This window comes from Gopherus evgoodei, chromosome 2 (genome assembly GCF_007399415.2).
Source record: "Gopherus evgoodei ecotype Sinaloan lineage chromosome 2, rGopEvg1_v1.p, whole genome shotgun sequence".
Lineage (NCBI taxonomy): Eukaryota > Metazoa > Chordata > Testudines > Testudinidae > Gopherus > Gopherus evgoodei.
The window spans coordinates 177,879,328-177,895,684 of NC_044323.1; the positions used below are offsets into that span (position 1 = coordinate 177,879,328).

The 16,357-nt window shown below is 36.8% G+C and overlaps 1 protein-coding gene across 7 annotated transcripts in view; it reads right to left on the reverse strand.

The window, feature by feature from the left end:
* Positions 1 to 816: 816 nt before the first annotated feature.
* Positions 817 to 16,357, reverse strand: part of SLC35B3 (solute carrier family 35 member B3) — a 40,409-nt gene continuing 24,868 nt past the window's right edge. For 3 of the 7 annotated variants that reach the window (XM_030552381.1, XM_030552380.1, XM_030552379.1), the window contains 5 exons: positions 13,172 to 13,269; positions 8,536 to 8,628; positions 8,017 to 8,128; positions 2,881 to 2,950; positions 817 to 1,658 (listed from right to left, as the gene is read on the reverse strand). In XM_030552381.1, the coding sequence (XP_030408241.1) occupies positions 1,508 to 1,658; positions 2,881 to 2,950; positions 8,017 to 8,128; positions 8,536 to 8,628; positions 13,172 to 13,269 (524 nt within the window). In that variant the 3' untranslated portion in view covers positions 817 to 1,507. Of the gene's footprint in view, positions 1,659 to 2,874; positions 2,951 to 4,808; positions 4,837 to 7,702; positions 7,859 to 8,016; positions 8,149 to 8,535; positions 8,629 to 13,171; positions 13,270 to 16,357 lie in introns of those variants that run through there. The other 4 variants (XR_003999036.1, XR_003999037.1, XR_003999038.1 and 1 more) reach the window with 4 other exon arrangements.

Here is a 16,357-nt window from a genome sequence, read left to right on the forward strand (position 1 = left end):
GATGTGGTGTGCTCGGGGGGAGGAGGAAATGGGAGCTTGGCTGCCGGTGGAGTTGGTGCCTATGGCAGGCTGCAGGAAATAACTCCGGGCCATGTGTTTGAGACCCCTGGCCTAACACACCACCTATTTTGGAGATCAGGAAGGATTTTTTCCTATTGGGCCAAACTGGTGGGGTCCAGAGGTTTTTTTTTTGCCTCTCATAGCTTTGTGGAGGCACAGTCCAGCATAAAAGGAATAAGAATAAGAATTTTAATGTTTAGAAGGTAATAGGACTTTTTAGCTTATTGCAATGTATGACTAGTAAGAACCTTTTGCTGTAAGGACAAAGAGAGACCTGAAGTCTTTGCTGGGGGAGGGTGAGTGCGGGGAGGGAGGAAGAGAGGTGAGAGGATTCAGAAGTGAGAAGAATTATTGGTTTTATGGTGGGATCCTTTTAACTCCACTCTGGTCCCAATTAAACACTTGCTATGAGAGAGGGGATGGGCAGACAGCAATTGGTAGGGGTGTTGTTAGTTAAGTTTGTAGCTTGCCCCTTGAATCCATCCCTGTGCCTCTCATTTACCCACATCTCCTGATCAATAAGACCCTGTGTGTGCACTCTGTCCACTGAAAGAAAAATCTCACTGTCATCCACTCATGTTTGGAGTTAAAGCTTTAATTTGAGGACAGTATAGAGAAATAATGTTTAATATATTAACCTGTGTGCTGTTAGAGAACTTACACTCACTGTTTTACACCAGTATAGTAAGCAGCAAACAACTCCTCTGATGGTAAGAGAGTACTGCAAGCAGGCACAGATCTTGGTACTTCCCCCCCCCCCCACATTGGGTTTAACAGCAATGTTTATGTGCACTTTTTAATAATTTTTAAAGCTGGATGATGGGGGGAAAAATGGAAAAAAATCATGATTCTTTCAATCTCAAATTTAAAACATTAATCAGATTTTGATTTCAACAGAAATGCCAATTATATTAACAAATGTACAATGTTGAGAATCTCATCAAGAACTTAAACTGAATTTTTATCTAAAATGAAAAATCATGACATACCTTATTCTCTCTCTCTTCTAACTTTAAAATTTCAATTTGTCAATCAGTAACTGATTAGCTTCCATTAAGTGTTAATACAGTATTACTTTTAAATAATCCCAACTCAACAATAAAAACCAACAACCACTCATCTCAAATCAGCCAAATCTGATATGATAAAAATGCCCAAATTAATATGCCACTGTTCCCCATTTGGAGCATAGTTTTTCAGCAGTCTGCCAGGAGTTCCTTTCCTTCATTGGCTTGATAATGCCTTCTGACAATGGTATAACACCTATGACGAATTCAAGTGCTCTGAAGAGAAGGCTCACTTAAAACTGTTCATGTCAAATCATCTGCAAGCAGACAATATGCCTTCAGCTCCTTTGGTTTTAGTAATGTTCCCTGTGGAAAGTGAACCAGTTGAAGACTGTTCCAATAAAAGAAGTCGGATTCAAAACATGGCATAAAACCACTGTCTACACAGTTTGTGACAACGTCCTTGTCTTTCTTTCTTCCACAGTTTTGTTCCAAAGACCTCGTAGTGAAGGCAGCTTGATTTTATCCATATTCTTACTGTAAACATTCAGAAATATACCCAGGACAACTAATAAACCTGACCAGACGTACCTGAACGGGGGAAAAGAGGAAAATAATCATAGTATTAACAGTTTATCTGTAATGTGCCAATGATGTGCCTCACATTCTACAAAAAAATAAAGTCTTTGCCTCAAAAAATTGACAATCTAAAAGACGGTCTCCAGTGAGAGAGAAGCAAGTGGTAGGACCCAGCCAAGGTATTAGCTTAGCTCTTTATTATCCTCTCTCCTTCCTCTTAGCTAAGTAGACTGGAGAAGGACATTTATTTGACATAACCTGTCCACATATACTAAGCTATAATTAATTGTAATGGTTCTTAGCTATATGAATAAAATACCCTCAATCCGCAGTACATTCCCATGTTTACAGGAGCTATATTTTATGACTACTGCTCCTATATAGGGCTCTCTTCTCCATCATTACCTTGGATGGCCTGATTTCAGCACCTTTTTTTTGTTCCACTCATCAAAGTTGTTTGTTTACCATTAGGCTTTGTGATTTTTGTTTTTTTAATAAAGACTTCACCTTTTTCAGAGGGACTAAATTACATGTAAATATTTTGGGCATTCTTTGCTTTGCTTACATTCCTCCAATACAACTTGTTACAAAGTACAATGGCAATAAAGTTAAAAGCTATTTCGTTTCAATCCAGAAGTAATTAGACTTGATGTAAATCATTTAGCCTTATTTATCAACATAAATCCTTTGGAAAGTATTCTAAAACTCTTTATTAAAAAGCTATGTCAATATTGCCAACAAACTTACAAGTTAATGGTCGATAATAGAAGGTTAGTTATAAAAAAGTATATTGAGTAAGATTTCAAAGTTGAACCTTATACAAGGAGAAAACTACATCATTTTATTGGAAAAAGTATAGTTCTTTAGCCTTACTCTACAGAGTAAGCCCCCAAGCAGCTAATTAACAAGTAAATGCTAGATGTTACATAAGATTTTCTTAGACTACCAAATTCCTCCCCCCCCCCAAAAACAACGAAAAACAAAACCATCACTTTCCACCCACCCCCAACACTTACAACGGATCTGTCCTCTAATGTTTTTGAGAAAAAATGAAATTATTCTCTGGCATAACAATCAACAAACCAGTCAATATTTACAACAACTTTCAAACATTTGTTGTAGAAAATCTTACTCAAATATTTTGATGGTTAACTGGTAAAATTGTTCAATTTCAGTGATCAAGAACCTGATTTTATGAAATACACAAGCCATAAAAGGACAATTAGATACTTACTGGAATGTGAATGGCTTTGCAAAGAACAAAAAAGAAAGCACAATGGTCATTGCTTTTCTTCCTGTTGTTACTGCAGAAGAAAAACAATGGTTAACTCTAATTTGGATCTAGTTATAATCCAACTAAAGTTGTTATTAAGAGATATTAATAAACTAGGTAATTAAGGGCCTATCTATAGCAGGGATATTTGTAGTGGTAAGCTTCACCGGTGCAAACTGGTAGATGACTTGACCAGTGTCAAATAGTGTTTGCACTGGGGGGTGTGGCTTCTCCTGGTTTGAAACTGGTGCACCACATCCACAGTGAGGTTTGCAATGATGCAGCAAAGCCAGTAAAGATATTCCTAGTACAGACACTCCCAAAGTAACCAGATTCATTTATCCCAATGCTCACTTTATTCTCACCAGATCATGGGCATCACAGGAATGTGATAAACCATCTTTGAAACTGTTGCCAGTAGAAATTGTGAACTAGATTATGTACATTTTTAAAACAAAATGAGTTTAAACATGTTAATAAGATTTAGATATACTGTAACACTTACTATTACAATCTTACTTTATTTTGGACAGACTCTACCGACATAGATCCTTGCTTTTGGTTTTATTTTGAAGGGCATAGATATTTGCAGCTTAACTTTTTTTGAAGATATTTAAAGTCTTATTTACATAACAGCAGGCCTCAGTACGGAGAAATAACTGGTCAGGACACCGAACGTGACAATGGATTTCAGAAGGTCACATGTACTACTTCACTAATCTCTGCCTACCTGCGATCTTGTCATTAAAGAAAATCTGAATTGTAGTTCATGTGGACATAATCCAATTAACAGATTTAGGTAAAGTTATAACCTGCTGGATTATGCCAAAATTAAACCTCAACTTCCATAAACTGCATTGAAATATCATATGAATTATCTGGTCTACATGGTCATGTTCTAACTGCATAACTGTTTATATAGTAGTCAAATATAAAACTACTCAATAACACTCATAGATGGTCTTAAATTTTTCCACAAGTGTTCTCTTAAAACTAGGATTAACATGGGTAGAATTATTCTCTTGTACCTTTGCTTTATCTTTACCTGATCTCAACTTTTTTTAGTAATTATCTTTACATTTTATGAAGTTTATGCGTATCAAATAAAATCATTTTCAATTAAGTGAAAAATGAAGGGAATAAAAAAGAAAATTGAGTTTTAGTTAGAAAATAATTTAGATGAATAATTTAAAAATGGTTAAATTACACAGGTTTGTCAGTACTATTATTTCTGTTCTTTCACAAAATCAGTTATTAATTAAAATATTTATGTAATCATTTCTCTCTAAATTAAGTGCTTTCTCTTTTTTCCAATTAAGTCTGATAATTTCTCATTCTGCTAATATAAATACAATTTTCATTAAATTCTTTTTTCCCCTCTTGCTCAATATGGGGGCAATCGGGGGGCAGTAATGAATGTGATGCTCTTCCAAGGCATGGTAAACATTTCCCCATTGCTACAGGCAAAGTAGAAAGGGCTAGAGTACTAAGACTGTCAAGGTCAGGCACAGGAATTCTTGGGAAGGTTTTACTATTCCACAGCATTCTTTAACATAGTTTTTTAAAAGTGTATTTTACTGTTTCAAAGCATGAAACAACTCTTCTCATCTGTGCTCATTTGAAATCAATGCATATAGTGAACTTGGTTAAAAAAGCAAAACTCAAACTACGACAGTGGCAAACTTGATTAAAATGCTTTATAATAAATTAGACAATTAATATTTTAGGTCAAAACTGTCCATAGTCTCCCGTCCACTACGGTAAATGAAGAACATTACCTTACAGAAACCAGCTTTTGAGGCAAGGGGGAGGAATAGCTCAGTGGTTTGAGCATTCGCCTGCTAAACCCAGGGTTGTGAGTTCAATCCTTGAGGAGGCCACTTACGGATCTGGGGCAAAAACCAGTACTTGGTCCTGCTAGTGAAGACAGAGGGCTCGACTCAATGACCTTTCAAGGTCCCTTCCAGTTCCAGGAGATAGGTATATCTCCAATTATGTATTTATTAAGTTCCCTCGCATTCTCCTGCTTCCCCTTCTATCCCCACTTCCTTGTGATTGATATTTGTATTTATAGAAAGGGGTAACCTAAGGAAGAAATGAGCCTGACAACTGTTTTTGACACACAGCTATTACAGCTATATAAACTACAGGAGGATCAGGGACACAATTTAGTCTTGTGAAATATATCCAAATGAAATTTTACCCTCTCGAAGTCTAACAATTCCCTTGTTTTAAACAGCTCTGGGTATGTCTGTGTCATAGTCAACTATGATAAGGAGCATTAATTTAAAAAGGATTTTGGAAATAGGGACATAGAAAGAGAAAAACCTGACTCTCTCCTGACTTCTTGAGTTAGAGACAACTTGATAAAGTCATTTCGAGACACCTTAATAAGGTCCTTTCTCCTCTTCCCATTCAAAACCAGAGACAACCTTGATATGCAAGCAGCTTCTATGATTGCTGACTTGCAAGGTCACAATAATACAGATTAATAATGTTCACTTAGAGATGTAATTTTGCTGTAGCTAGTTTTATTACATTAAAGTAACACTATGTGCTAAAATATTATGACCAGCTCCAAGATGATGGCTGAATGAACACAGATGTAAACCACAGTAAATTAGTACAGATAATCCCTAAATCATGGTTTGTCATACTTGCCATTATGGTAATACATTTGATTTTAGAAATAATGTAAAGCTTAAACAAATTATTGATAAGTAAATATACTACTCCTGACAGAGGAATCATCCTCCATTAAGTATGTTACAGAGACAAAACATTAATAGACTAAATCAGTGGTTTTCAACCTTTTTTTCCATTTGCAGACCCCTAAAAAAAATTCCAAATGCAGGGGAGGACCCCTTTGGAAATCTGAAATATACTCTGTGGACCACAGGTTGAAAATCACTGGAATAAATTAATATTTCCCTATTGGAAAAAGTACTGGTGTCCAGTGTTTCATATAGGATCTGTTTAGCACTGATCATTTTTCATTAAACTGCAGTTCCTCTTCTCTGAGCAAGGGGAGGAAAAAAATTCATTGCTAGCACATTCCCTATGTCAGTTCCAAGACTGAGTTAAGACTGAACTATTTTTAGTGTGCACAACACCCTGTTCCCCTGCAAAGTTAATGCATAAGCAGGTAAGGTTCCTTGCTGCTGTGGCACTAAGGGCTTAGTAACTTCAATATTTATGTAGATGGCAAATCTTCTGAGCTGGCTCAAGATTTTCACTCACCACACAACTATCTCAGATGGTTGACTACTCAACATATGTAGCTGGGCATATTCTTGATTATATTACTTGGGATGAAATCAGTGGTTGAGAGACTGGAATTTCTATCTAGGTCATGGATGTCTCATTGCCACAGATCCGCTTGATACTTGTCAATCTGGGTACTGACCTGCGTATGGACACAGACTGCATGGGTGGTGCTAGTATAGCTTCTCTTGCCAATGAGTGGAAGTGTCCATGCCATCTACAGATGATACTTTCAATACTACTGATTAATACTGTTGATGCTACAGATCATAAGATTTTGTGCCTTCGTACCCCGACAGGACAAGGGGGCCCTAGGGTGACTTTTTTTTCCTTTCTTGTGGAGCATTCCCAGAGAATGGTATTGGGTATCTTCTTTCCTGGGAACACTCCCTTCTTGAGTCCCACAGGATTCCATCTTGTCACCTCTCCTGTTCTTTGCATATATGTTACTCTTAGAAGCATTAGTAATTACTTAAGTACTTTCAGAATACTGATGACACAGCACAGTATAACTATGTCTTCTGATGTACCGGGTGCAGGCATGTGCCATACTAAGCATCTGGTAGTCCTTATATATGCTCCATTTTCTTTCTGGAACAAGATGGGAGTAACACTGCAAGGTTGGGCAAAGCATCTGCAAGACTAGACAAAGAGTTTATTTGCATCTTTGATAGAAGGTGGTGTCTGATACCTCCCAACACAGGTTGCATTCTAAATATACAGTAAGATTTCCATCTGCTATTAAGAAATCAAATAGCAACTTCCTTGGTTTGGAAGAGAGTGAACTGGTGGCAGGGTATTCAGCTTTGGAATTCACACATTCCCTTGGTTTAAAATAGCTTTTATCTGTTGACCAGCAAGGTATGCTACAAAGCCCAACTGTTCACACAGGCTTTTGTGGTGGATGTAGTAAGATGGAACCAATGAAGGTTGAAAGTTGAGTTGGTGTTGTGGGAAGGGAAGATATTATTCTGACTTCTGCTTCTACCTGACTGCTTGTTGTTTAAATTTCTGAATGAAGGAGATGGACTGTTGGAATTATATTTATAGATGGTATTTTTAATGGCTGTCAAGGGTGCCTAGAGCACAGGACCAGCACTTATTTTGTATTTATTAAAAAAAAAGCTACAAATCAAAGCTAATATAATAAAAGTTAGATAGGATAAGATGCCCTGTATCTCTGATCTAAATCCTGACATGCACAATTCAACATATCTTGTTATCTTAGTCAGATGACCAAGCAAGATTTCAGGGGTTGAAAATACATTTTTTTTTCCCCACCAAACCTGCAATGTACAGCTACTATTGCCTTAACAGCATCTAATTAGAAATGTCTGCAGGTTCAAGGCCTTAAACAGAGTGCACTACATAAATCTATTGAGAATATATGTAGAAAGTCTTCCTGGAATTTCTCAAAGGCTGTGATTTTATGTCTGGAAAGCATGATACTGCCTTTTGCACATCCGTGCCCCATTTTATTTTAACACTTTTTTTCCTCCCTGTCCCAAATAAGTCTTACCTTTTTGCTTATATTTTGGTGTGTATTTCTGATTCCACAGATCTGTCAAGTGTATTGTTTATGTATCTAGCAGGGCTCCTGATGTTCATATATTTGTGCACAAAGCCCTTCTAGGTGAAGGCACTGGGTTAGAAAGAACCTTGGTTTCCAAATATACTGCAACAGAGAAGTCATGCTACATGAACTCAGGTAAATCAGCTCACAGAGTAGAAGCAAGAGAGAGCAAGAACAATTCTCACAAGTTTTGTCCTAAATGGGAAAGTAGGAGTAGATTGTTTTTATATTAATATACTAAATATGTAATTTGTTCATACCTGTTACAGCCAGAAGGGCACCGAAGATTTTAATCAACGCTAGAACAAAAGATATTCCAAAATATCCAGTCAGGGAAAAAAAGAATGCATAACCATAAGTCTGAACTGGATGCTGCAACAACAACAAAAAACCTGTTAGGACAATGCAAAACAAACCCTGAGGTGTTGAAAAATGAAATAAAACGATAGACTTTAATCAACTGCGTAAGCAATAATAAGCTGTTCAACAATGCATTCATGCAGAGGTTCTTATTTAATTTTCATTAAATAATGGAAAAATAAGATTATGAACTCAGTTATGGCACTTTTTAAAATTCAGCTACTTTATTGATCAAGGACTAAAAAAAAAGATTAATTTGCAAGTTGGACAAGTTTACCTGTACTCCAGATCAGACAGTTATGTTAAGAGAACAAGACTTGTCACACTATAGTAACAATAATCTTTATAGTGAGGAGTCCTCAGTACATAGAAAATTATTTAAACATTTTTATTTTAAAATGAGATTAATCAGTGTTTACCTTTGAACAAAATGTTACTGCAGGACTTAATCCGCTAGTGCATGTCAATCCCAATAAAATGTACACAAAACCTATTGAATAGGAATACAGAACCTGGAATAGTTAAAATAAAAATATTAGTCCTACTAAACAATTAAAGTAGGAAATTAAATGCTTTCCAATATATGGCTGTGTTAATATACTCAATTAATTCTAAATGCAGCACATAACATCCTCAAACATTAGTATTTAAGTAAATATATGAAAAGTGAGAGTGGGTAACAGGATCACGATTTTCCATTTTACCACTACCCCACACATAATAAATCTCTCAGATGCAGAAAGTCAGTTACTAATATCCTCAGGCCAGACCTAAAAGAGAAAGCGGATAGTTCGAACTCAGGATTTCATTGCTTAAGTAAAACTTTGAACAATTATAAATACATGCAGTTGTTTTAACTATTTTTAATTTACAAAACTCCAAGTAAATACACTTATAAATTACATAAACAAAACTACATTGTTAGCAAAGCCAAGCATTCATAAATTTGGAAATGCCATAATTAAGGTTGCCTGTGCAACCTTAATTCAGTCTGCTTGAGCATGTTCATCATGACAGTCTTCAATTTACATGACCACATACTATTTTTTTCCACAGAACCCATGCCTCATTCAGTGAGAAGGACAGACAGTGATCACTAACATTTTTTTATTTTCGTCATTTGGGGTGTAGCACTTTGTACTCACTGTACATCATCCGAACACTGCACTGAATACAGAATTAATTTACTCACAAGCTTTTCTACTATAATCTCATAGTATCTCGGATATTTACTGACATTAATAAGTTATCTTCACAACACCCGTGTTGTGCATTTCCGCCCCCCTCTGCACAGATCAGGAAATGAGAGACAGAGACTAAAGACCAAAATTATCAGAAGTGTCCACTAATTTTGGGAGATGGATTTCAGACACCAAGATCCTGATTTTTTCAGAGTACTTAATATTTTATGCATTTATAACACAGCTCCTACTTCTATTACAGTTGTGAGAGCTCAAACGCTCCTTCAGATCTGGCCCTACACGTCTCCTGCTGGGCATCGAGAAAACATGTGACACACAATTAGTGGCCACTTGTGAATAGTTTGGTTTAAGCAACTTGCTCAGCATCATATAGGAACTATGTGGTAGAACTGGCAGTGGGAGGGTTACTATCTCCACAATGGAAATATTTCAATAAACTCGTGTATGTGTGGGAGGGCAGAGGCAATAGCAGGAACTGGAGGGGCTGTGGTGCCCAGGATAGGCACCAAGGAGCAGGTCGGAACTTTCAGCATTCATATTCTCAATCTGGAGTCGGCTCCTTCCCTGTCCTACCACGCATCTGCCCACCAGGTGACAGATGCAGGGACAGAATCCAATTCTCCAGGGCAGCCTTAATCTGCCTTGACCATGAGACAATCCTTTCTCTTCCCACAATAATCCCCTGCTTCCTCAATGAATGAGGCAAATGTCCTACAGACAACCAATTCATGCATTACACAATCTCAAACAATTCCCAAAGCATCGTCCAGTGTGTGCATAGAACAAGGCAGATGTCCTGTGGAAAAAACTAAATGCAATCAAAAAGATTTTATTATAATGTATATGTACTAAGAGGTTAGGTAAACTTAATTCTTGCATTTCCTAATTTTTGAGTACTTGACTTTGCAACCTTAATGTTCTTTTAACATCTTTTTTGGATGCCTCATCCTAAATTCTTTAAAAACTTAAAACATTAGAAAAACAAATTTCATCAGCATGTACAACCATATTGACCCCTTCCCCACAGTAAGACATCAACACAATCCTCTACCATTGTAGCTAATGAAGGCTGTTATTTTGTATGTGGATCTACCACTACAAGCATCTATAGACATATATTTTGCCAGTGGGTTTCACAGCTATTTGTTAGACAGCAAAACAATGTGGAGACTATGGAATAATAGGTTCTATTCCAGATTTTGTAGGGGAGTGTGCTCTAGTAATTAGACCACTGCTACTATGACAAAGTATTAGGGAATCTTAACTATAGACATCATTATCTTCACAGAATACAATTTGAAAAAACAAATGTAATTGAAGAAAAAAGGTTTTGCTTTATAAAATACATATGGCAATATGTTATTGCAGGAAACCGATAAGTATACTAATTAGAATGTCAAAGTCACAAAATTTTAATAAGTTTGAATAAAATGCAGCAAACAGCAATATATTTTTTTTATGCGGTTAACTCCAAAAAAAGTGTCCATTTACTCTGGCCTTGTTCTCTACTATGAAAATTTTATTAATTCCACTAAGGGAAGAAAGCCTACAAGAGTTCTCAGAACCATATTTAATTAACATTTTCAATTTGACTTACAGATTAATGGGTTGGTTATTAATGTGTATTTATTGCCAACAAACATCAACTCTTTTTTTGAGATCACGGGCATCAAAGTTACTTCACACTTTCACTTCACTAGTACTAGACATTTGTTGTTTTGATTAGCTGCAGATTCTTTCACTTGGTAGAACTTGTTCATATCCCTGGTGATTTTGTTTCCCCCTTTCTGCCATGGTCTTCCTATGTAGCAATACGACAGTAAGTGTATAAAATGGTAAAATTATTTGATTCTCAATACAAAACATTGGTAAAAATTATTCTTTCCTCAAATCTTGTTGGCACTTAGGAGGACAAGGATTTTAAAAAGAGCTGATTACTGCTTCAAAAAGCGATGAAGAGCTTCTGGGCTTCATACGCATTTCGAAATCCCATACTGCTCATTATTATAAAGGCATTTAATTTTCAAGCTCTGATTATTTTCTAAAGTAATTTCTAATGGGGTTAGTCACAGTGCCTCAGTTCTGTACTGAAGATAGACTACTAAACTCTGATGAGGTAAAGTTTTAATGGATGTGCTTCTATTGATATCTGCATATAATGTAAATTTTACCAAAGTTCAGAGTTCTCCTCCAATCATTTTAAACTTTTCAGCTGCATCTCCTGGTTCTTTTATTCTAAGCTTCGTGCATCCCAGTTTGTATCTTTTGGGACTGAATAACATTTGTCAAGTCAATCTGAAGATTTTGTCACTGCTCTTTAGAAAATTAGCTCCATTTCAGAAGTTTTTTTTGTTTTTAAATAAAAAGGGTGTCAGTACCTTTGTGACAAGTCTCTTCTAACCCTGGTATTCTATGACAGGTTTCAGAGTAGCAGCTGTGTTAGTCTGTATCCACAAAAACAACATGAGTACTTGTGGCACCTTAGAGACTAACACATTTATTTGAGCATGAAGTGGGCTGTAGCCCACGAAAGCTTATGCTCAAATAAATGTGTTAGTCTCTAAGGTGCCACAAGTACTCCTGTTCTTTTTGCAGTACCTTTGTGGTCTGTCACTTTTGATGTTTAGTCTGTTTTTTTACACTGCTTATGGAAAAGGTAGTTTAATTCAAAGTTCTGGATTTTTTTAAAATCAATTACAATGTTAAGTCCATTAGGATTCTGTCAAGTTCTTAGCAGCTCTGGACCAAACTGATTACAGCAGGTGTTACAAACTGCTTGTCTATATATGTGATACAAACATCAAATGTTGGACTGCTTTCCCATATTATCTGGGGCAATTATTCAGTAGTGTCAACTCACTGCCTAGTGTTTTTTTGGGGTTGATCTCTCCTATCTACATGCTCTCCCCATAAATATAATTTGCCAATACAATTTCAGATTTCACTATTATGCTACTAGTCCCACAGTTGTGTTTTTCTTACGTATATCTACAGCACTATAATATGGATGGTCACTAATGGCCAGATTTTTAAAGGTACAAGCTGCTGAATGAGATTTTTAAAAACATTGAGATGAATGGACAAAATACAAAATAATTCAAGCTATTGATTTCAGTTATACAAGAAGGATGCATAAACAAAGGATATGCTTCCTGTCTATACAAACATTAGACAAAAATAGGATAGAATTACTGCAACTTCAAAACTTGTTTCATTTAATAATGTACACAAATGTGTACCTTTGAAGGTAAAGAGTACAGCAGCACAAGCACTTTCTTTTTATGTGCATGATAAAACAGATTAAGTTTTGGTTTGCCATTACATTATCAGTATATCCTGACTTACGTAGAATCTCTCTTAAAAATAGGAGAAAATTCCAACTCTGTATGTATTGGTATAGTCTGTCAGTGGTTCTCAACAGATGTAAGTGTACTCCTGGGGGTATGCAGAGGTCTTCCAGAGGGTACATCAACTCATCTAGATAGCTGCCTAATTTTACAACAGACTACATAAAAAGCACTAGCGAAGTCAATATAAACTAAAATTTCATACAATTTGTTTACACTGATCTATATAATACATTTCAGTGTATAAGTGCAATATTTATATTCCAATTGATTTATATTATAATTATATGGTAAAAAGGGGAAAGTAAGTGATTTTTCAGTAATAGTGTGCTGAGACGCCTTTGTATTTTTATCTCACATTTTGTAAGCAAGTAGTTTTTAAGTGCGGTGAAACTTGAGAGATAAACAAGACAAATCAGACTTCTGAAAGGAGTACAGGAGTCTGGAAAAGTTGAGAGCCACAGGTCTGCGTGACAGAACACTAGATTAAAGAGTCAGGTATTTACCATTTCTGAATTGGAACCATTGTGTAACTTCATAGCTTTTTCCTGCACATTTCCTATAACTGCATCTGCACAGAGAGCAAGGGAAATAAGGACCACACCTTCAAAGAAAAGAAAAAAGGGAAAAACAAGCAGTATTAATTAATAAGACAAACGCCATTCTACACTCACCCTATAGTGATAAGTGTAGTGTAGGATGCTAACTCAAACAATTTTCACTTTGCTTATATTGGTTTAGACCATAAGTTTTGGAAGGCAGGAATTGTCTTATTTTACACAGACCAGTACCACGGGGCAGCAAACCCTGATATAGGCATCTGGGCTCTCATGCATTACAAATAAGTAATAATGATTAAACTTTCAGATCAAATTGAATCTGAATATTTTTCATGTAAAATATAGTATGTCTTGTTGGAAAGAAAAGAAAAAGCAATGTCCAGTATATTTAATAAACACACAAAAAAGGAAAAACATGGAAATACTGACCAAACAACAAAAGCAAGAGGATTCACAGTGAAAGGTTTTCAGTTTTCTGAATTTACTTTATTTGCCTACGTGCTGCCCAGGTACAAGATGAACGTGTGTTTATGTATATGCTGCACTACTTGGCCACAACAAACTCACTGCATGGCAGTAATGTTATCAGCTTAACAATAACAAAAATTAATAATTCTTTATCCATCACAAGTCAACTGATTTCCAAACTGATTCTTTCACTATTTTACCAACTAATATCTCTGACGTTCCAGGAGTTAGGATTAATGCTGGATATTGTATGAAAACATAATGGAAACCCAGCTTTCATAAAAGTATAACATTAAATTAACTAGCAACACACAAGATGTCAATAGTTAGTAATGTCTATTTTCTATTGTTTCTCATACCATGACCATCATAATTGAATGGTGAGGGCAAAAACAGGAAACAAGTAGGTTAATCAGGATGACATTACTTAAGATTTCATATTTCACTGGCAGACATTTTGTTGGACCAGTACAAATACTTTAAGGAAGGAATAAACTTTTCCTATCAGAAAAATTATTGATTCTTGGGACTGTCTGAATTGGAAAACTTTTTAAGTTCCTAACTTCCTTAAAAATTTAGTTATAAAGTTGCCTCCATGCTACAATTTTGGGTCTTTGCCATTTTCTAACCACCAAGAAGCAAGCAGAAGGAGATGAATCTATAATCTATTTAATCAGGTATCTAGGGGCACTGTTACAACAATGGCACTGTATATGCGAAAAAACTTCTTTATAATTAGCAGCAGAAGCCAGAACAGGAGTAATAAGCCTGAAGAAACATCTGATGCCTGAGTGAAATACACTGATGGAAAAACAGGCCCTATGGGACTTCATTAGTTTGTTTATAACTTGTTTTTGGGTTTTGTTTTTTTTAAATAAAAACCACTTCTTTCTCCCTTAGCGAGAGGAGCACATAGTATCTGGTCAAGGAAGTTTTGAGTTGGTCATATTTCCTACATTTTTACATCACTACCCATTATATGACTTTTAAACTATACTTATTCATATACTTTATCAGTCTGTAGCTTGAATCCATTACAATGCCAATATGGGTGTACCACTATAAAATAAGATGACAGTGCATACTAGCCAGTTTAATCTCATAATTCAACAGTTTTATTTAAAGGCACAAAAGTCCAATCCATACTACTGACAGAATCTGAAAAAAGTTTTCTGAAAAAAACCCCAAACACCATAAAAGTGTTTTGATCTCACTTTACATTAATATAAATCAGCAGTAACAAAGCAATGATGGTAAACAGTAAGATCTGAACCTGGTCCAAAACCTTAAGACGCAGCAGGGTACACACAATTTGAATCAAATGGACCATTTCCTTTGTACTTCACAGTTTTTTTTGTGTGGGTGGGGAGAGGAAATTTTGCGCACACACAAAAAATAAAAAGATTCTTTGCTATGTTAAGATAGTGCAAAGTTTTAATCCATGCAAAGTTTCTAAACCACACACCTTGCATTTAAGAAAAAACACACACTCTTCCAAAACGGGTTATTTAAAGCTAATGAATAACTAACAAAATTATCTCCCAATTCAAATACTTTATAATGTATTTTAAAAGTCCACACTGCAGATGATCAGTAGAACACACTAAAGTTTCTCAGCCAAACACAATTATTGTAACATTAATTAAGCTATGGGCTAAACTGTGTCTCCCGCTGCAGATGTAGGCTTGAGGGGATGTGTGTGCAGGAAATTTTTATCCCATACTCCTTCCATGCAGAGACCAACTAGGATAAGGTTCCCATCACTGGAGATTGGATAGATAGTACTGGCAGTAGAGTGGCCAGAGGAGGAAGAGTTTCTGTTGCACACAGGGGCGGCTCCAGGCACCAGCACATCAAGTGCGTGCTTGGGACAGCAAGCCATGGGTGGTGGCCTTCTGGTCTCTGTGAGGGCGGCAGTCAGGCTGCCTTCGGCGGCATGCCTGCGAGAGGTCTGCCGGTCCTGCGACTTCAGTGGAAATTCGGTGGCGGGTATGCCGAAGGCGCGGGACCAGTGGACCTCCTGCAGGCATGCCGCCAAATCTGCGTTACCAGTGGACCTCCCACAGGCGTGCCGCCGAAAACCACCTGACTGCTGTGCCTGGAACTCCACCAGAGAGGTCATCTGCCTGTCCCAAGTCAGGATAAAGGAGGAAGGTTGGGCGTGGGGCTAGCAACTCCATCCCGTAAAAAATCAACCTGCTACAGAAACGCCAACAATAGAGACAACAGAGACTTTTACCCTGGAAAAAGAAGGGTCTTCAACTCAAAGATGCATGACGCTGGGTGGTAAATGCCGTGAGGAAGCCACTAAGCCGATTACCCTTCTTGCAACCAGGAGGATTACCATAGGCACATGGAATGTGAGGACCATGTACGAGTCAGGAAAGATGGCGCAGGTTGCAGCAGAGATGAGGAGCAACAACCTGACCCTATTAGGCATTAGCGAGACAAGATGGACGCAAGTGGGACAGAGACGACTGTTGACAGGAGAGCTGTTGCTGTATTCAGGACATGAAGAGAGCGACGCACCCCACACACAGGGAGTAGGCTTCATGTTGTCCAAGCAGGCACAGAGAGCACTGATTGGTTGGGAGGCACATGGTCCCAGGATCATTACAGCATCCTTCAGAACTAAAATGAAGAGGATTAAGATGAATGTTGTTC